Genomic DNA, 22060 nt, shown 5'->3' on the forward strand with positions numbered 1-22060 from the left:
GGGGTACAGGAACAGAGAGATCTAGGGGTATATGGGCACAATTCGTTGAAGGTGGCAGGGCAGGTTGAGAAAGCGGTTAAAAAGCATACGGGATCCTGGGCTTTATAAATAGAGGCATAGAGTACAAAAGTATGGAAGCCATGATGAACTTTTATAAAACACCGGGTTTGGCCATAACTGGAGTATTGTGTCCAGTTCTGGGGCACCACACTTTAGGAAAGATGTGAAGGCTTTAGGGAGGGTGCAGAAGAAATTTACTAGAATGATTCCAGGGATGAGGGACTTTAGTTACTTGGATAGACTGGAGAAGCTGGGGCTGTTCTTGGAACAGGAAGGCTGCGAGGAGATTTGATAGAGGTATTCAAAATCATGAAGGGTCCAGACAGAATAGATAGAGAAACTGTTTCCATTGGCGGAAGGGTCAAGAACCACAGGACATAGATTTAAGGTAATTAGCAAAAGGACACGAGGAAAAACTTTTTTACACAGCGAGTGGTTAGGATCTGGAATGCACTGTCCGAGGGGTGATGGAGGCAGATTCAGTCATGGCTTTCAAAAGGGAACTGGATAAGTACTTGAAAGGAAAAAATTTGCAGGGCTACGGGGATAGGGTGGGGGAGTGGGACAAGCTGGATTGGTCTTGCATAGAGCTGGCGTGGACTCGATGGGCTGAATGGCCTCATTCCCTGCTGTAACCTTTCTATGATTATTTGACTTCTGTACCGCAACATCGTATAGAAACAACACTAAAATTGAAACCCACAAAGTGTTTTTCCCATTGGTACCGTGCTGGACTACAAAATGTCACAGTGGGCTACTTGAGATGCAGATGAGCTTACCTAGGGATACATCTGATGACCATTTTGTCAGTGTGATTTATTCTTAGGATGAAGGTGAGATGTGAATGGATTGCCCATCCTCAGTGTGATGATAGAGAGAGAATTGTGCTCTTGGTTGGATAATTTCCTATATCATCGGATTGGCTCACTATAACTAGAGTTATAACCAAGCACGGTAGTTTGATTTATTTGCCATTTTTTCATGACTATCTGTCTTCCCTCTGGTTTTTAAACCCCGTGGTCTGTTCTGTTCTGTAAGATTGTTTTTGGACATTGAGTAAATGCAAGGAAGGATGAGAAACTCTAATTTCTTCTGCCCAAAAATATGCTTGGAATTTCAGTGAAAAAGTCAGATTCAGTGGTTTTACACCTACAATTGCCAGAATTTGGCAGATACCCATGATGTTTGCAATCTTCACCTTTGGTCTTGTGATGGGCTCGGATTCCAAGCTGCTTTTTTTAACCTTGAATAGTATGTAGTCAACTGTTTTCATTCTTTGGCAAACACCCTTTCACTATCACAGTAAGAATTGGGTGGGCTGGGACATTAATAAAATTGTAGCCTTGATGTGAACAAAGGGGGGGAAAAAGCATTGCTTAAATTTCCTTCCACAGATGCAAGTTTGGATCTAGGAGCGAAACTAAATCAGGAGCTTGAAACAACAGAACGACTGGACAGTAATTTTGTGGAATATCTACAACAGCGTGGAATTGCATTGGTAGATGTGGACAGTCCTGCAAGGGAGCACAATCTGTGTGGCGAGGAAGTGCCTTCCCCACAGCTACAGGTCTGTGCTTAATTTTACTTTACAACTGTAGGAATGCATATGTTGAAGTATTCAAATATGCAGAGATATTGTCATGTAAAATTTATTAGAAATTAATAGAATGAGATGTGTTCAAATGGCATAAGGAAATGTAAAGTAATTGTGTTGGTGATTAATAGTATTTAGACCTTCCTCATCTACCTTCTTCACATATCACAGAGAAAGACCTAGGTTAAAGAGGGGATTGCTATGGATGTAGTCCACTAGAAATCCTTTTGTTTGATAGCATTGATATGATTTTCCCTTCTCATTCATATCAAGACAGCTCTCCTTGGCTGACCTCTTGGTTCTTTTTGCTTATTGGCAGTGAGCACTCCTCATCCCTTACAATGCAGAGAATCTTTAGTTTCCTTATCTTTTTTAAGACCATCTTCATCATCTTCAAAACATCTTCTCAATTTGTTTTTTCACTTTGGAAGTGCTGATGTTGACATTAGGTACCTGGAATGGGAAGAGTTTCATTCCCCAGTAGTAATAACCCTCACCTTAATGAGTCCAAAAAAAGTACAAATAACATTCAAGGTTCATTAAAATCAATTCCTGGATTTTTTTTTGAGTGGTGGATTAGTAAAACAAAATTAATTTGCTTCCAAATTTTGGAACAAAAATCCCCTGAAATATCCTGTTATTTTCTTGCCAAAAATCAGATCCATAGATTTACAAATTGTGTGCTGTACAAGCCCTGCTGACATCACCTGTTGGATGTGCATGCATTTCTGCACCTGATGTTTCTGCAGGAATCATAGAATGATACAACACAAAAGGAGGCCATTCAGCCCATCGTGCCTGTGCCGGCACTTTGAAAGAGCTATCTAATTAGTCCTATTCCCTTTCCAAATAGCCCAGCAAATTTTTCCCCTTCATGTATTTATCCAATTCCCTTTTGAAAGTTATTATTGAATCTGCTTCCACCACCCTTCCAGATCATTACAACTTTAAAAAAATATATATATTTTTTTAATTCTCTTTATCTCCTCTCTGGTTCTTTTGCCATTCACCTTAAATCTGTGCCCTCTAATTACTGACCCTTCTGCCACTGGAAACAGTTTCTCCTTATTTACTCTATCAAAACCTATTATTTTGAACACCTCTATTAAATTCCCCTTAACTTTCTCTGTTCTAAGGAGAACAACCCCAGCTTCTCTAGTCTCTCCACCTCTTTAGTACCTGAAGCCCCACATCCCTTTACCATTCCGGTAAATCTCCTCTGCACCGTCTCTAAGGCCTTGACATCCTTCCTAAACTCTGGTGCCCAGAATTGAACACAAGACTCCAACTGGGACCTAACCAGTGATTTATAACGGTTTACCATAACTTCCTTGTTTTTGTACTCTAAGTCTCAGTTTATAAAGCCAAGGATCCCATATGCTTTTTTAACAATCTTCTCAACCTGTCCTGCCATCTTCAAAGATTTGTGTACGTATACCCCCCCCAGGTCTCTCTGTTCCTGCACCCCTTGTACCATTTAGTTTATATTGCCGCTCCTCATTCTTCCCACCAAAATACATCACTTCACACTTCTCTGCATTAAATTTCATCTGCCATGTGTCTGCCCATTTCACCAGTCTGCCTATGTCCTCCTGAAGTCTGTTGCTGTCCTCCTCACTGTTCACAACATTTTCGAGTTTCGAGTCATCTGCAGACTCTGAAAATATGTCCTCTATACCCAAGTCCAGGAAATTAATATATATCATAAAGAGCAGTAGTCCTAATCCTGACCCCTGGGGAACACCACTGTATACTTCCCTCCAGTCTGAAATACAACCGTTCACCACTACCCTCCGCTTTCTGTCTCTTAATCAGTTTCATATCCATGGTGCCACTGCCTCTTTCATCGCGTGGGCTTCAATATTGCTAACATCTATTATGTGGTACTTCATCAAACGCCTTTTGAAAGTCCATATACATAACATTAGGATAGGGAAATAGATCATCTAATAATAGCACTGTTGGTGTCTGATAAATTCAGGACATCAGACTGCTGCACACAAATAGAATGAAATGTTGAGATCAAGTTGACTATTTGAGGTTAAGTGAATTCTGCCTGGTTATGCTGTTTTTATTATCAGTGGTCTCACAGGTATTGGGCTTCCAGTTATGTTTGTGTACTCCTGCAGTAAAAGGCTTCTGACGAGTCTGCTGGAAGAGTATAGACAGCATGCTTGCTTAATAGAACTTCATTTAGAGACATTTGACGTTTATTTCATGCCAAATGTTGGAACCTTTCCTGTTCCAACAGAACTATAAAACCCTAATTCAGTTTTTACACAAGTCAAAGAATGCACATCCCAATTTTAGAAATATTGGGTCATCTCTACTGCTGGTGATGTAACCTTAAAATCCTTATAATAGACACAATGTAAGTTATCAGTTAACCTTTTATTATATTACTTTTTATCCAATTATATGACAATTTCATCTAAGAGTCTAATGTTTGTTGTTGAATTTGAAGGCTGCTTCCAACATTCATTGTAGTTCAGCATGTTGTAATGGTGGAGGTTGAAGTCTACTGCATTTCTTCCCCCATCAGGCATTGCTGAAGAGGGTACATGAGGAAGGCTGTCGGGTTCTAGCATTGTCAGAAAGGCCTTTTCTTCGCCCTGGATCTCAGCCCGTCTCTGTCTCGAGCAAAACGATGGAGGAATGGCAGCAAGAGAAAAAGGCACTTCTTCACACAATTCAGCTATTAAAGGACCTGCTTTCGAAGGCAACAGACAAGGGTGATGAGGTAAGTTTACGAAGCTATTGTGAAGAGATGTGCCTGATAGGACCATGATGTGGAGAACACCTCTGCCCCTCCTCCCCATCACATACAAAACACTGTACAATTTAAATGTCTATTGATTGGGGTGAGGTCCACAAATGTCATTTTCACAAGTGCAAAGCGTATATTCAGAGGACGTGTATATGTATTTACAATACAATTTTATTTTTCACAGTACTACATTTGGAAATTAGGTAAACATAATTACTCTGTTTTGACATAGGCATGGCTCATAGCTGGAGTTTTCCATTCCAGTGCCCAGACTGATAGGGGTGGTAGGTTCTTTTCCCTGAAGGACATTAATGAACCATATTAACAAATCTAGCAATTTTTATGGTTATTTCCTGGCGCTGGGCCACAAATTACCATATTTATTGAATTCATTTTCACAACTTACCATGGTGAGACTTGAACTCTGGTGGAAGAGAGGGATTTCTGCTGTCTTGTGGTAACCAAATAGTTTCACAGTGGCGCAGAGTTCTTAAAGAAACTGCCACATGTTGCATTTTTCCCCTCATTGGATCTTAGCTAACTTCCTTTGGTGGGACTTGTTTATAGACCTCCTGATAGCTGTGATAAAGTAGCAGGATACAAAAAGGCGGAGATCAGAGAAGCTTGCAAAAACGATGGGCCGAATGGCGGCCTCCTATGCCATAAATTTCTATGATTCTATGAAAACAGAGCAGTTATAATGGGAGACTTTAATTTTCACACAGACGGGGGAAGCAGAACAGCTCGAGTCCCAAAGGCTGTGAATTTCTTGTGTGTTCGGGACAGTTTTCTGGAACAATGTGTTCTTGAACCAACAATAGATCAGGCCATCTTAGATTTAATAATCAGTAATGAGCCTGAAATAGTCTATAATCTAACGGTAAGGGAACAGTGACCATAATATGATTGAATTCGATATTAGGTTTGAGAGGGAGAGGGTGAGTCACAAACAAAGGTTTTAAATTTAGGTAAGGCTGACTTTGGAGGGATGAGGCAGGAATTGACCACAATAGACTGGGCAGAACTACTAATGGATAAAACTATGGATGAACAGGGGGAGGTGTTCAAAAAAATATTTGGTAGAATACAAGACCCGTACATGGCCTTAAAGGGCAAGAGCTCTACCAGTGTAATTAAACAACCTCGGTCAACAAGGGAAGTGCGATCGTATAAAACTAAAAGAAAGGGCTTATACAAAGGCAAAGAACAGTAGAGATCCCATGGATTGGGAGAGAGATAAAGAACAGCAAAGTGAAACGAAGAAAGTGGTAAGAACCGCAAAAAGGGAATAAGAGAAAAAGCTTGTGAGGGATATCAAGGACAGCACTAAAGGTTTTTACAAATATATTAAGAGAAAGAGGATGGCTAAGAGTAATGTGGGCCCCTTAAAGACAGACTCAGGTGATACTGTAATTGGAAATCAGGAAATGGCAGACTTACTAAATACTTTGTATCAGTCGTCACATCAGAGGATGAGGATAAAATACCAGAGATACAAGGAAAACTAAAAATAAATCAAGGGGAGGAACTTACTAGATTTAATATAAATTAAACATTGGTGATGGTGAAACTAATGTTATTAAAGTTAGATAAATCTCCAGGTCCTGATGGTTTCCACCCCAGGCAACTCTCTTGATTCAGGAATTGTCTCCTTGGATTGGAAAATTGCCAATGTCACTATTATTTAAGAAGGGTAAGAGAGATAAACTAGGAAATTATAGGCCTATTAGTCTAAGGTCAATTGTGGAAGTTACTAAAATCTATTATTAGGGACAGAGTGACTGAGCACTTAGATAAATATGAACTGATCAGAGAGAGCCAGTGTGGATTTGTAAAGGGTAAGTCATTTCTAACGAACCTAGTTTAATTTTTTGAGGAGGTAACTAACGTAGATAAGGTAGTGTCTATGGATGGTATTTATATGGACTTCCAGAAGGCATTGACAAGGTTCCACATAAGAGACAGAGAGTAGGGTAATGGGTATGTACTCAAATTGGCAGGATGTGACTAGTGGTGTCCCCCAGGAATCTGTACGGGGCCTCAGCTTTTCACTATATTTATAAATGACTTGGATGAAGGAATAGAGAGTCGCATATCTAAGTTTTCTGATGACACTAAGTTAGATGGCACAGTAAATAGTGTAGATGGGAGCAGAAAGTTGTGGAGAGACAGTGATAGATTACGTGAGTGGGCAAAACTGTGGTAGATGGAGTTCAATATGGGGAAGTGTGAGGTCATCCACTTTGGACCCAAGAAAGATAGATCAGAGTATTGTTTAAATGTTGAAGCTAGGAACTGTGGATGAGCAGAGAGAATTAGGGGTCCAAGTACAGAAATCACAAAAATCCATTGGAGAGGTACAAAATATAATTTAAAAGGCTAATTGAATGCTTTATCTCAAGAGTAAACAATTTTACAACACCAAGTTATAGTCCAGCAATTTTATTTTAAATTCACAAGCTTTCGGAGATTTTCTCCTTCCTCAGGCAAATGTTTGCCTGAGGAAGGAGAAAATCTCCGAAAGCTTGTGAATTTAAAATAAAATTGCTGGACTATAACTTGGTGTTGTAAAATTGTTTACAATTGTCAACCCCAGTCCATCACCGGCATCTCCACATCTTATCTCAAGAGGGCTGAATACAAAAGGGAGGAAGTTATGTTCCAGCTGTAGAGAGCTCTGGTTAGATCCCATCTGGAGACTGCATTCAGTTCTGGGCACCGCTCCTCAGGAAGGATATTTTGGTCTTGGAATGGGTGAAGCGCAGATTCACTAGAATGATACCAGGGCTAAATTGATTAAACTACTAGGACAGGTTGCATAGACTAGGCTTGTATTCCCTTGAGTATAGACCATTAAGGGGTGATCTAATTGAAGTGCTTAAGATGATTAAAGGATTTGATAGGGTGGATAGAACAAAACTATTTCTTCTGGTGGGAGAGTTCAGAACAAGGGGGCATAACCTTAAAATTAGAGCTAAGTCATTCAGGGGTGAAATCAGAAAGTACTTCTTCACACAAAGGGAAGTGGAACTCTCTCTCCCAAAAAGCTGTTGAGGCTGGGGGTCAATTGAAAATGTCAAAACTGAGATTGATAGATTTTTGTTAGGCAAGGGTTTTAAGGTTATAGAACCAAGGTGAATCAGCCATGATCGAAGTGAATGGCGGAACAGGCTCGAGGGGCTGACTGGCCTACTCCTGTTCCTAATCCTATGTGTGTATGTTTCTCAAAAGAAATTAGGTCAGTTATACCCATCTATTACTGTAGTACATCCTTTTGTATGTCTTTCGGCCTACATGTGTGACACTGCCTCTCATCTGTCAGTTTTCTTGCAGCACTTAGAGCTTATCAAATATTACACATGATTACTTAACTTCCACTTCAAAACATACTGAGCTGAAATTCAGGAAGTACTTCTTCGTAGCGTGTATTGGGTGCCATTGCATGGCTAACTGTTAGAATGTCAGTGTCTTAAACATCCTGTGATTTTTCCTGTTTGTTCAACATATGTTTTACGTAAATGAAGATTGAATAATGCTCAGAGTGAGAAGGACCATGCCAAAGGTAGGTAATTTAACATTATGCATACACTGTCCCAATTGTGACATTCAGACACATCTTTTCCCTCCTGACATACACTCAAAAATACAGAAGTCCCACTGGCTCATATTCATAACTTCAGTTCCCCACAGTAATTCGTGGGTATATCAGCACAAGAGTGCTTCACTGTATTAAAGTATTTTGTAGGCATTGTTTGTTTGAAGTGGCTAATCACTGCAGGCTTTCTAATTGTTCCTTGACAGAAAGTTTGATGCACATTTGATTGTACTGCAGTCAGGCCCACTTAATGAGAATAAAATCTCCATGCACAAATCCTTTTCCTATCATTTGCAATGATAGCTGTCCTTGGTAAATGAATAAAACGTTTCAATGAATCGAAAAAGTCTGGATTTATTCATTTCAGCATTGTACTTCCTCACTAAAGCCAATCTGTTAAGCCCTTATTACCAATCAATATGTTATTCTTTTTACAAGTGTTTTTGTCTAGATGTGAAAATTACCTAGTAACCAATTCAGTGATGTTTCAGAGTCTTTACCACTTCATTAGGCACTAGGGCCTAAAGCACTTTTGGCAATCACTGTGACGAGCGCTTTTTTTCAGGTGTGAAAAACACCATACTCATGCTAAAGCTTTGTGATGTTTATAACTTAACTCATGCTTTGGCAACAAACTGTGGCAGAAACACTGTTTCCGTTTCTGTGAAAAATATCAATGCTACCTCTAAAGAAGTTTCTTTCTCTTGCTAATAAGCTGAAAGTAATTGCGATGCTGAATGGACCGAATGTTTCCCAGTGTGCCAGAATGAAATCGCTAAACAGTCTGGTTGTTCAGCCTTTTTTGTTGAAGATTTATTGTGCTGTAATATAATGTGTATATTGGAATGAAGCAAATTACATAAATACACTTTCAGTTATCCATAACAACTGTGACCGTTTTACTGTACTGTAATTGCAATCCAGTGTGCATACCATTGTTAGCTTGCTAAACTTAATACAACAGTTAAAATGGAAAAACAATAGAACAGTTGTGAATAAAATTATTTGTCAAAGTCATCATTTATTTAAATTACCCTCTGTCCTCTATTTGTGCATGGAGATTTTATTCTCATTAAGTGGGCCCGACTGCAGTACGATCAAATGTACATCAAACTTTCTGTCAAGGAACAATTAGAAAGCCTGCAGTGATTAGCCACTTCAAACAAACAATGCCTACAAAATACTTTAATACAGTGAAGCACTCTTGTGCTGATATACCCACGAATTACTGTGGGGAACTGAAGTTATGAATATGAGCCGGTGGGACTTCTGTATTTTTGAGTGTATGTCAGGTGGGAAAAGATGTGTCTGAATGTCACAATTGGGACAGTGTATGCATGATAAATTACCTACCTTTGGCATGGTCCTTCTCACTCTGAGCATTATTCAATCTTCATTTACGTAAAACATTTGTTGAACAAACAGGAAAATCATATGAACCTGGGGTTATAATCATTATTTTCAGAAGTCTTGACTTCGTTTCCTACCTTTTTTGCTTTTACAGGATTCTATAGGTAGAAGAACTGATTGGAGAGGGGAATTACTGCTCGCTGTGCAGGCAGTCTTCAACCAGGAACAAAGCTCGCTCTTGGCTGAATTTCGTTCATACATCCAGAACCAGACCACAGGAGGCAAGAACTCCCTACCTGAGCTACTTGAGCGCATTCTTAAAGAGCAGGTAAATACTGACACACACCAGTTCTATCTGTAGTGGGAGCAACAGTGGGCCTTCTGAAAAAAATCCTCAAGGGTACGGTAAATCTCACAATATAGGGCATTTTTGATGGACTCCAAAACTTTAGCAAATTTAACCTATAAAAGTATAAGCTAATTTATAAGCCAGTGCAGATGTGGTGAAGCCATTGTGAGATCATTTTTATTTGGCAGTGGAGAAGGTTGATATTAACCAGAGTTTGAGGTTAACCTATGAATGCAGTTTTGCAAGAACAATGAAAATTCAAGTTGGTTCAGAAACTCTTTGCCTCTGTAGGTTGTTGGAAGCATTCTGCTGTAAAAAAAAACTCAGCTTGTTGAAGTCAACAAGTGGCAATTGAAAAGTACTCTTCCCTTCCTGGTTTTAGATTGTATTTGAAATATTGAATATGGTGGATAATCGGCATTAAATTGAAGATGCTGGTTGCCCTTCAGGCTCTTACTCAAATGTCAACCCTAGACTGTGAGTGTAGGCAGGCTTATTGGACTGCTAAGAATCGCAGCTAAACTTGAAGCTGTCCTTATCCACACATCCACTGCTTCTAGCATGAGTCACTGGCGATAGCAATCAAAAGCAGGAGCCCTGGCTGATTTTTTTTTTTTCCAATCCTTTAGCCTGGGTATTGAAACAATTTTTAGTGCCTCTATTGATGCCCTGGCTGAGGTCAGTTAACTCAGCACAGACGAGGAATCAAACCTGGGACCTTGGGGCTGCTTACATGTTGACTTTACCAACTCAGCTATCAGGGGAGCTTGGAAACACAGGGGGTCAATTTCTTGATGCTTCTCCTGCTGCGCAGCCTTAAGTTCAGCGGGAAGCCTATTTACAAATATAAACAGGGTTTCCGACGATGTTACAATGGCGCAGCGGGAGAACGTCTGAAGAAATTCACCCCCGTGTTCTCGAGCATGATTTGATCATCACTGAGCTAAAATCTTATGGCTGACTGTTAAGATCTCATAAAGCTCCTGGAGTGGCAATTTCTAATAAATTCTGGTAAATGTGATGTTCCTGTATTTCTATTTATCACAATTGTAGTCAGTTTCAAAAATGAATTGAGTTTTTATTTTAGCCTAAGAAAGTTGAAGCTGGCTTGTCCTGTCCTGTCACTTTGTCATTGTGATGTCACAGAAGCGGTGTGTGCTTCACTGCAGCCAGCTCATCATAAATAGTAAAGGAAAGCAGGGCAAAGTAGGAAAAATGAGAGATGAGTACAATGAAAAACCACAAACAGGACATTGTTGAAGAGTGGGTAGAGCAGCAATGGAAAGGTTCAAAAGTCAAAATGTCATACAGCAATGATGCCCTCCCTCCCTATTACAAGGACCTGGATGATGCAGAATACAATGAGGTGAGCAGCAATCAGAAGGGCTAATAATATTATCTGTTTCTTCCTAATTTTGTTAACTCTCCAACGACAAGGGAATAGGCCGCCATCCAAGTGGGAGGGAAAGGGCAAGATTTTGATCCTTCTGGTGTTGAAGCCAAGTTATCCACAGCACCATCAGTCCATACAGGTTGAGATAAGCTGCCTTGTGGCAACACTTGCTGGTTTAATGTGTAAAGCCTGCCAGAAAAATCATGTCAATTTTTTACATTCTGGTACTCGATTGGCTAAAAAATGGTCTTTGGACCAGGTATTCAGCTGACCAAAAGTCACTTTTTTCTCCTCAGCTCCTTCCAAAATAGAAAATAGAAAACTGGCTCAGAATCGTTTTTAAAATGAGAGCGCAATACATAATAAAATTAGAGCTATGCCATTTAGGAGTGAAATCAGGAAGCACTTTTTTTCACACAAAGGGTAGTGTAAATCTGGAACTCTCCCCCAAAATTTTGGATCAGTTGAAATTTTCAAGACTGAGATTGGTAGATTTTTGTTAGGTAAGGGTATCAAAGGATATGGAGCTTAAGGCAAGTGAATGGAGTTGAGGTGCAGATTGCCTATGGTCTAATAGAATGGCTTGAGGGGCTGAATGGCCTACTCTTGTTGCTATGTTCCTCATACAATAATTAGAATGAAGTGTATTAGTTAGAACTGAGGTAAAATTAAATTTAAATAGAAGTAGATAGAGTAAGAAAACATGCTGGAAGTAAATGCAAAGAGAGGAGATGACAGTGCCAGCAGAAGATTATATTTTTAAATTTTATCTAAAATTGTTTCATAGTATATGGTTATATTACAATAATCCAGATATCCGAATAGCTTTATTCCCATAAGTGTTTATTTCAGCAGCAGTAAGAGCTGAAACCATTTTGTTAAAAAGTTGGTCTCAGGGAAACTAAGGGTCAAAAATGTACATTATGACGATAGCCTAACACACCATAATGTTTAGCCCATTGTGTGTCGATTATAAGTACTTCCCAACTTAAGCAGTTGCACCCTGTGAGAAGCTCATCCTGCTCCCAGCTAACAAATGAGCTGTGTGGCTCTTTGCATTCCTTGAACAGGCAAGACACAAGGCTACTTCATGTGTTTGTACAGATATTATGCCACATCAAGTGTCCCCAATGGACCAATAACATGTTTTCAGGATTAGATGACCCTGTAAATTCTGACTGTACTGCAAGGTCACTGCTCTCCATCCACCTTCACAGTCTTTGTTTGAGGTCAACTTGCTGATCCTCCCCCAGTCCTACTGACCTTGCACACCTAGGCTTCCCTGACCAGTCATATACCAAGTGGCATTCTATGGCCGACTCCATACCCTTTTCTGTACTTGGATTTGACACAATAGACCCATGGCCTGTAGACAGATCAGGCCCTGAGCTCTGTTCAAGTTGTTGAAATTTGTACCTTTGTTCAATGCCATGAGCTGACTACACTCTTTTCAATACTAGCCTCCTTTTTAAGTAAGCACCATCATCCAAATCATTCTAACAAAATCTTAACTGAAACTCCTAGTTTTACTGCTGTCCACATAGGATATTGTAGTCAAACCTTGGGTAGGCATACATCTAACTGTGTTCCCCACCCTGCCACACACACACACACACACAACAAAAACCATTATTGTGGCCTGTTCTGCCCTTCATTTCACACTAGATGTGGATGTACTAACATTGGACTCCACCCCATGTTACGCAAGCTTTTAATTTGCCACATGGCCACAGTGACAGGGCATATGAATAGTGCCATATCCCCTGCATCTTGAATCACTGCACACCTTCCCTTACCACACTCTGCATTAGGTCTCCCGGAGTGTGCTGTGGGCCGTCTTTAATCGCAGCAATTTGCTGCTTTTTGTCCCACCTTATTGCGTCTGTAACATTTAACTTCACTCATTGTCCTTCTGTAGTCTGCTTGACTGTAGGGGGTGCAGGCTGATCATCTGATTCAATGAGTTGACTGGGCATCTTCTCACCTATTCTCCAGTTTCCCTGTGCTTGTGAGTTTGCATTTAAAACTACTTCACCTCATCATCTATCTGTTTGTCTCAATTTCCCTCATACTTATGCTGCCACCCTTTCATTCTCTCTCTTTGTCTCACATACACACACATGCTCTCATATTCCAAGCTTGCCACTAGTTGTGTAATTGCTTTATTGATGAGTCCAGTCTCTGTGTCTCCCTTCCCCTTTTACTTTGTTGTATTTTATTGTACAAGAATTCACATGCTTTCTCAGGGCATGATACAATGTAGAGTACATATTGCAGTACTTGCTGATACATATGCTGGGAGTGCTATACAGCTCTACATGTTTTGATGGTCAGAGTAATTCCTTATTAATACCGTCCAGTCATATGGATGAGGGAGTGAAGGATACATTGGGTGCTGAGTTGAAATGATAGAGGGGACCTGACCTTGTTACCCAGACAGAAACTCCGTGCAGTTCCAGGAAAACCTTGTATGCAGCATATGGAGAAATAATAGGACTCACATGGCTACTGCAAATAGAATCATAGAAGTTACAGCACGGAAGGAGGCCATTCGGCCCATCGAGTCCGTACCGGCTCTATGCAAAAGCAATAATGGAGTAACCCATGGCTTTCTCCTTATGGAGGATCAGCCATTTTTCAAAGAATGCAGACATTTCACAGAAGTATATTTGTTTCTCTTAACTTTCATTGTTTAGGAGCAGCAGCAGAAGTCAGCCCTGGAAGACCTCCTATCTGTGGACAGAAACAGCTTGTTATCAGAGGTGCAGGACCTCCGTTCACAGCTCCGCATTGCGCACCTTCAGCACCAGGAGAAACTGCAGCAGCTGCAGGATACCCTTACCAGTGCAGAGGAGCAGGCCAAGAAGCAGGAGCGACCGCTTCGTAGACAAGGTATTGCAGAGTTGGAGGATGTTGGGGTTGACAATCACAGAAACTGGAGTTACTGAGGTTTTATACGGCCAGCACTCATCAAGTAAAGATCAGAGTTCTGAATATTTAACTCAGGTAGCTTTCCAGAACGGTTACCAAAAATTCAAATACTGGTAAAGTGCTGATTCAGTTCTGTCTTTATTACCTTAGGTTTCTGCTAGGTGGGGTAGCAAACAATACTTGCACCTCCCTACTTTTACTTTCTCACAGCTTTCCATAGCTGGATGCAGTGAACGGGATGTTTAAGTGTTAGTACTGTGTGTGTATACTAACCTGCTGTTTAACAAATTAATGTCTCGAGTACATTTTAGAACCAGTGACGTTATCTAACCCTAGCATGTTAGTATCGATCATGAATTTTCTGGGAAACTGGAAAAAGTCTCTGGTCTCGCATGCACTTCTAAATGCCAGTTTTCCAGCATGCTTGTATCCTTCCAAACTTGCAAGAGCTTCAATTTGCACATAAGCTCTTAAGACACTTTAACACAGTATTATGGATCCTCAGAAAAGATGGGCACAGAGATCGCTAGTCTCCGTTGATGCCTTACTTAGAATGTACAGCACAGACACAGGCTATTCGGCCCAACAGGTCTGTGCCGGTGTTTGTGCTCCACACGAGCCTCCTCCCTCCCTACTTCATCTAACCCTATCAGGATACCCTTCTATTCCTTTCTCCCTCATGTGCTTATCTAGCTTCCCCTTAAATGCATCTATGCTATTCGCCTCAACTACTCCTTATGGTAGCAAGTTCCACATTCTAACCACTCTTTGGGTAAAGAAGTTTCTCCTGAATCCCTATTGGATTTATTAGTGACTATCTTATATTTATGGCCCCTAGTTCTGGTTGCCCCCACAAGTGGAAACATCTTCTCTATGTCTACCCTATCAAACCCTTTCATAATCTCAAAGACCTCTCTCAGGTCACTCCTCAGTCTAGAGAAAAAAGCCCCAGCCTGTTCAATCTTTTTCTGATGGGTATAACCTCTCAGTTCTGGTATCATCCTAGTAAATCTTTTTTGCACCTTCTCCAGTGCCTCTATATTCTTTTTATAATATGGAGACCAGAACTGTTCACAGTAATCGAAGTGTGGTCTAACCAAGGTTCTATACAAGTTTAACATAACTTCTCTGCTTTTCAATTCTACCCCTCTAGAAATGAACCCCAGTGCTTGGTTTGCATTTATGGCCTTATAACCTATGTCACTATTTTAGTGATTTGTGTATCTGTACCTCTAGATCCCTTTGCTCCTCTACCCCACTTAGACTTTTATTTCCAAGGAGAATATGGCCTCCTTATTCTTCCTACCAAAATATACCATCTCACACTTATCTATATTGAAATTCATTTGCCAATTACACACCCATTCTACAAGTTTATTAATGTCTTCCCGTTTTTTGTCGCAGCCCTTCTCAGTATTAACTATACACCCCCAAATTCCGATTCCAGAGTCCAAATCATTTATGTAAATTACTGAGCAACAGTGGTCCCAGCACCGATCCTTGTGGAACGCCACATCCCACCTTTTGCCAGTCTGAGTAACTCCCTTTAACCCCAACTCTCTGTTTTCTGTTTTGTAGCCAGCTTGCTATCCATTCTGCTGCTTGTCCCCTGACTCCACATGCTCTGACCTTAGCCATGAGTCTGCTATGTGGTACCTTATCGAAGGCCTTTTGAAAATTCAAATATATTACATCTATTACATTACCCTTGTCTAGCCTATCTCTTACTTCTTGGTCAAGCATGACCATCCCTTCTGAAATCTGTGCTAACTAGTCTTTATTATATTTTCGGTTTCTGGATGTTTTTCTATTACATCTCTGAGTAAGGTTTCCATTATCTTCCCTACTACCGACGTTAAGCTAATTGGTCTATAGTTCCCTGGATTTGTTCTATCTCCCTTTTTAAATATAGGAATAACATTAGCTGTCTGCCAATCCTCTGGCACTATTCCCTTTACTAATTAATTTTAATATAAACATGTAACAGTGCCTCTGCTATCTCTTCCCTAACTTTTAATATGAGTGGATGCATTCCATCCGGATAAGGGGTTTTAACTCCTCTAAGTTTGATTAGTTTGTCAATCATCCCCCCCTCCCCCCCCACTATCATAAATGTCTTTATATCTTTTTTGATCTCTTCTTCTAATGTCATGCCCACCTTGTTAGTCTTCCTGGTAAATACTAAGGCAAAGTAATTATTTAATATTTCTGCTATTTCGCTGTCATTACCTGTGAGTTTATCGTGTGTATCCCTATCCTGATTTTTCTTTTATTTATTTGTCTGTAGAATACTTCACTATTTCTTTTTACATTCCTTGATAATTTATTTTCGTAGTTTCTTGTTGCATTGTTTTTTGGAGTTCTTTCCTAACCTTTTCGTATTCCTTTTTGTCATTCTCTCCTTTGTTGTCTATGTACTTAGTGAATGCCTTTTTCTTTAGTTTCAATTTTGCCCTCAATTCTTTATTCATCCATGGTGTGTCATTACTGGCTGATTTGTTCTTACTTTTTAGTGGGATATGTTTCTCCTGGACACTTTCACCGTTTTAAATGTTTCTCACTGCTGTTCTATTTCTTTGTCAGTAAATTTTCCCAGTTTATTTTTCCTAGTTCCATTCTCATCCCCTTAAAATCAGCTTTTTTTCAATTTATTACTTTGGTCTTTGTCTTATTTATGTCCTTCTCAATCTTTATCTTAAATCTTATTATGTTGTGATCGCTATTGTCCAGATGTTCACCAACACTTACTTCACTTATCTGTTCTGGTTCATTTCCCATTACTAGATCCAGTAGTGATTCTTCTCTTGGGCTTTTTATATCCTGGGTAAGAAAGGAGTCCTGCACATATTGTAAAAACTCCATTCCCTACCTCTTGCCAGTTTATTCGGGGGTTGTTAAAATCTCCCATGGTTATTATTCTAAGTCCTTTACTCATTTCACAAATTTGCTTGCATATTTCTTCCTCCATCGCCTTTCCACTATTAGGTGATCGATCCCTTCTTATCTTTTATTTCATTCCATATGGATTCAGTTTCTATTCTTTTAGTCTTAATTTACTTGTTGCCGTGAAAAAAAACAATTACTAAAAAGCAGAGTTGAGTCATGAAAATGCATGCATTGTTTTCTTTCCCTCACTCTGTAGGGCCTGTAATTTTTTTATTTAACTTTTGTTGGCAAATTTTGTGCTTAAAATGAGGAATGTTAAAGCATGGTAATGCAACGTTTTCCTATTTTAGCCATTCCCATGTCAGGTGTAGCAGGGTTAGATGCAGAGTAAACTACACCAATGTGACCCTTTTTCTGTTTCCCACACCAGCTCTCCTGTAGCCTCTGAGTGAAAGTGCCAATTTAGTATCCATTTGTGCCAAATTAGGGGCAGTTTTTTTTAAACTGTAGGGCCCATGACTGGTTCAAGCTGGATTGAGACTGCAGAAACTCGTTTCCCATAATAGCAGTTTTCAAACTGTTTTAAAACATAAATGGTGGTGCATTATGCGACTAGAATTTCATTCTGACCTTAGAACCATACCTCTTTGCCAGTGCTCCATGCCAGCTGCTTTATATTACAACATGAAGCCCACCTGTACCATTGAGGCCAAATCTCCCAGTTTCACCAGCACTGTACATGAGGTTTAGGTAGTGAATGAGAATGTCCTGTACTGATGTCAAAAGTACAATATAAAAGCAACATAACTGGTGTAGAACAACAGTTAGATCCCTTAGGAGCTGTAGGCACTTTTACCTTCAAAGAGTGCAATCAGTGACACACATACTACTCGACTGCCATTGACAATTCTTACCAGTATAAAGTCCTGAGTTCCAACTGTATCGCAGGCTCTGTTTTTCAACCTCAAGATCTGCCAATGCGTTAGTCACCTCCTGTTTAAGTCCGCTAAACACACAAAGCAGATTATGTGCATTTGTGTGATGGTTCTATTTTGCATGCATGTGCACATACCAGGTCTGGTAGTGTAGTGGCTATGTCACTGGACTAGTAATCCAGAGAATGCAAGTTCAAATCCTACCATGGCAGTTTGAGAAATTGAATGCAGTTTTAAAAAATCTGGAAGTAAAAAGCTGGTATCAGTAAAAGTGACCATGAAGCTGTCAGATTGTTGTAACGCCCTTCAGGTAAGGAAACCTGCTGTCCTTACCCAGTCTGGCCTATATGATTCCAGTCCCATATCAACATTGTTGACTCTTAACTGCCCTCTGAAGTAGCCTAGCAAGCCACTCAGTTGTAAAAAATTGAAGTGTCGCCACCACTTTCTCAGGACAACTAGGGATGTGCAATAAATGCTGGCCTTGCCAGCGACGACCACATCCCAAGAATGAATTTTTTAAAACTTCACATTTATTCTCAGGCCCACCTTGTGCAGGGTTCACTTATTTTCAGTGAATATCAGTGCTCTTAGCAACTGCTTTTTACTATTTTTTTTTTTTGCTGGTTATTTTTCATTGCAACAAGCTTTCACTAAAGTAAATTAAGGCATTATCAGGGACCAGTGACCTCTGTACATCTTTCCTGAGGATTTATAATATTGCATTAAACTAGGAGGACACAAGCAGACAAAAAATAGGTGCCCCTGATTTTGGCTATTGTGTGGGTTGCTTGTTGGCTTGTTCAGGGGCATGCACATGGTACTGTAACAAAGTGCAGTGAAATATTAACCACTGTTTCACACACACTTGATACTTAGTTCAAGAACAGGATTGGGAGAGATCTCTGAGTAGCCCAGCTGTGGTACTGTGCATGTTGTAGAAGGAGCTGGAAAAATGAGATTAAAAGTGGTGCAAAAATAATTTGATTTGTTGCAATATTCTCAAAGTTGTGGACAAACTTCAGATGGGAAGACATTTATTTAAGAGTGTGTTTTTTCTGTCCACTATAGTGGAGTTGCTGGAATACAAACTTCAACAAGAACAGACCATAGCAAATGATCTACAAAACTCCCTAAAAGCAGAGCAAGAACGATCGAACGAGCTCCGCCAGCACTTGCAGACTGACCAAACTTCAGTGTCAGAGCTAAAGTCAGATCTGTCTGAGGTCACAGAAGAACTGGAGGCTGCGTTACAGACTCGACATGAACTACAGCAAAATCTCCAGAAACTCAGGTTTGTAGGCCTAGTCACTCTATCTGTAGAAGTGAGAATGAGGCACATTTTTTTCATTTCCCTGGGCATGCAACCATCATTAAGCTGTAGCAACAAAGAATATCAGTTGAAATGTGGCTCAGTCTCTGATGGTATCAGAAACAACTCTGTTGCTAATTTTCTAGCCGATTATACAGATCACAAAGCTCTTAAACCAAGCTGCATTGGTGTGTTCAGCATGTTTGTACTCTGCCACTCAGGGAATCCTGCTTGACAGGCAATGCACTGCTCTGCTCTCAAGGCACCCACTCTGTAGAGAAGACAGCATTCTTTTTGTGCAATAAGACCCTGACAAGCCCAGAAGTGAAGTACTTCAGGTACTGCCTCCATGCCCCAGAAGGAACTTACTGTATTTTCAGTAGGGGAGGAATCACATCTGACATTTTACAAGACAAGTGAGGCCAATTCTCCTTAGATGGCTGAATGAGGGTTATGGGTAAATGTTTCCTTCACACTTCAGAGGTACCTGCTGTGATCTGAGGGAGTGCCTCTCAGAACAGTCACAGTACTCCTCCCATGGAATTGTTGCCCTCAGAGGGGCAGAAACTTCTGTCTTCACAGGTCATAAATAAGGTTCCCTTGGCTCAGGAAAACTTGGGGTTCAACTAGTGTTATTTTGTTGTCCCCAAATACATTTTGGGTCGGGGGCGGGTGTTGTTGAGATAATCCGGACCTACAAAACTTGAAGAGCCCCTTTGTTGCAAAGAAAAGAAATCATGACCGTAGCAGATTCAGGCAGTATTTCTGGCTGGTGATTATAGACTTCTAGGACATGTACTTTGGATTCATGAATCTCTAATAGTACTTGAGGTGCAAGTTCTCCCATTTGGTCTTGCATTCAGCCAGTGACGTTAAAATAGTGGTCTTAGAACAAACATACTGAACAAATTGTGACCATGTCGTTGTAGGGAATAAAGAGATCTGTGACAGTTGCTGATTTAATATCTCTTTTTCTCTCTTGCACGCTGCTTATTCTGCTCATTTTCTTGCCTGTTGTTTCAACTGTTTGCACACACTCCTGCATCCTGGTTAACCACCTAATTTCACCCCCATGCTACTTGCGTGTCTCCCCCGAATGTTGTTTCCATTGCCTACCTTTTCCTATGGATCATTTTTACTACTCGTCACATTTCTCCCATGGGCTGATTTTGCCACCGATGCATCTCCCCTCTCCCCACACATCATTTCTGTTGTCCACCAATGCCCTTCTTGATTTGCTGTTTTTGCTGCCCACACGTTGGCACGTATCTTCTGCCAATACACATCTCCACCTCTCCCTTTCTCCTGTATCTGTCACTCCTTTCTGTTTTAGGGGAGAATTGAACGCGAAGGAGAATGAACTGTTAGCTGCAGCAAAGGCATTTGACCAAGAACGGCAAAAAGTACAGCAGTTCCAGAACTTTGTGGAGAAGGAGCAGTTGCATCACAAAGAGCACAAAGAACAAGAACGGCAAACTCACCAGGTAAATAGAAAGTAAAATGCTGGTATAAAGTTGGATTGGACCAGATCATCATGGTAGGGGTTGTTTCATAACTCTGTTGTGATTCCTAGTCACATTGCCGACTAGTGCTCGAGTCCACAATCCTATGGTTCATTGTGAAAGTTTCTGAGATGTGTAGAGGACAAGATACTGCTGTCTGAGAATAAATAAAAAAGATCTAAAGTCCTGCTACGATACATCAGGGTCAGGAAGGGTTACATGATGTCCAGAACATACGGGCTGAGGTGGGACCGATACAAAGTAGTACTGGGGCAATAGGCAGTATAGAATTACAGCCTTTTATTTTGAGGGCAAAAATTAGAACTACCGTCAGACATCATTGTGATTTTTTTTCTGACTCTGCCTCCAGACAGCCTAATGTGAAAGCATGGACACGCTGGGCTGAAAGGCCTCCTTCTGTGCCGTAACTTTCTATGATTCTATGAACTTCAACTCATCCCAGCGAAGGATCTAACCTGAGCTAGGAGTGCTTGCTGCTGACATTGTGTGCAAGATAGAAAGTGTTCCATTTTCAAGCACTAACAGCATTTGGAGCGCAAAAATGCAGGTGTTGTGTCTCTCCGGCAAGGTCCACCATGCTGCACTGGGAGTATTGTTTGGGCCAGGTGGTTCTGGAGGATGTAAATGAAGAAACGTCGTCAGGATCTTCATTTTCAAGAAAGATTCCACCTGCTGAGCTGTGTCCTTTTGAAATGATGGAATATGTGCATATCCATGTGACTTATAGCCATTACATTAGTATCTGTTCCACTTTTCCTGGGAAAAGGGCAGACCATTTTTGGGGGGAGTCTGTGTTTTGTATGGTGAGATGGAGCTTCAACAGCTGATGTTATTCTTAAGACATGGGAGTGGTGCCAGAGGACTGCAGAGTTGCAAATATTACACCCTGTTCAAAAAATGGGAGAGGGATTAAACCAGGTAACGAAAGGTCAGTCAGCCTAACAGTGGTGGAGAAACTTTGAGACAATAATCTGGGACAAAATTAATTGTCACTTGGAACAACAGTGACAGCCAGCATGGATTTGTTAAAGGAAAATTGTATTTGACTAACTTGATTGAGTTCTTTGATGAAGTAATAGAGAGGGTTGATGAGGGCAGTGCGGTTGATGTTGTGTATATGGACTTTCAAAAGGCATTTGATAAAGCACCACATAATAGACTTGATGGCAAAATTAAAGCCCGTGGAAGTAAAGGGACAGTGTCAGTGTGGATATGAAATTGGCTAGGGGACAGAAAGCAGAGAATAGTGGTGAACGGTTGTTTTTCAGACTGGAGGGAAGTATGCAGTGGTATCCCCTGGGGGGTCGGTGTTGGGACCGCTGCTTTTTTTGATATATATTAATGACTTTGGTATACAGGGCATAA

At 40.5% G+C, this 22060-nt stretch overlaps 1 protein-coding gene across 5 annotated transcripts in view; it reads left to right on the forward strand.

The window, feature by feature from the left end:
• pcnt (pericentrin) overlaps positions 1–22060 on the forward strand; it is a 314588-nt gene that overhangs the window by 232186 nt on the left and 60342 nt on the right. For all 5 annotated transcript variants that reach the window (XM_067988139.1, XM_067988140.1, XM_067988141.1 and 2 more), the window contains 6 exons: positions 1455–1627; positions 4197–4394; positions 9521–9694; positions 13805–14000; positions 18932–19154; positions 20506–20656. In XM_067988139.1, coding sequence (XP_067844240.1) covers positions 1455–1627; positions 4197–4394; positions 9521–9694; positions 13805–14000; positions 18932–19154; positions 20506–20656 — 1115 coding nt within the window. The remainder of the gene's footprint in view (positions 1–1454; positions 1628–4196; positions 4395–9520; positions 9695–13804; positions 14001–18931; positions 19155–20505; positions 20657–22060) is intronic.

This window comes from Heptranchias perlo, chromosome 7 (assembly GCF_035084215.1).
Source record: "Heptranchias perlo isolate sHepPer1 chromosome 7, sHepPer1.hap1, whole genome shotgun sequence".
Lineage (NCBI taxonomy): Eukaryota > Metazoa > Chordata > Chondrichthyes > Hexanchiformes > Hexanchidae > Heptranchias > Heptranchias perlo.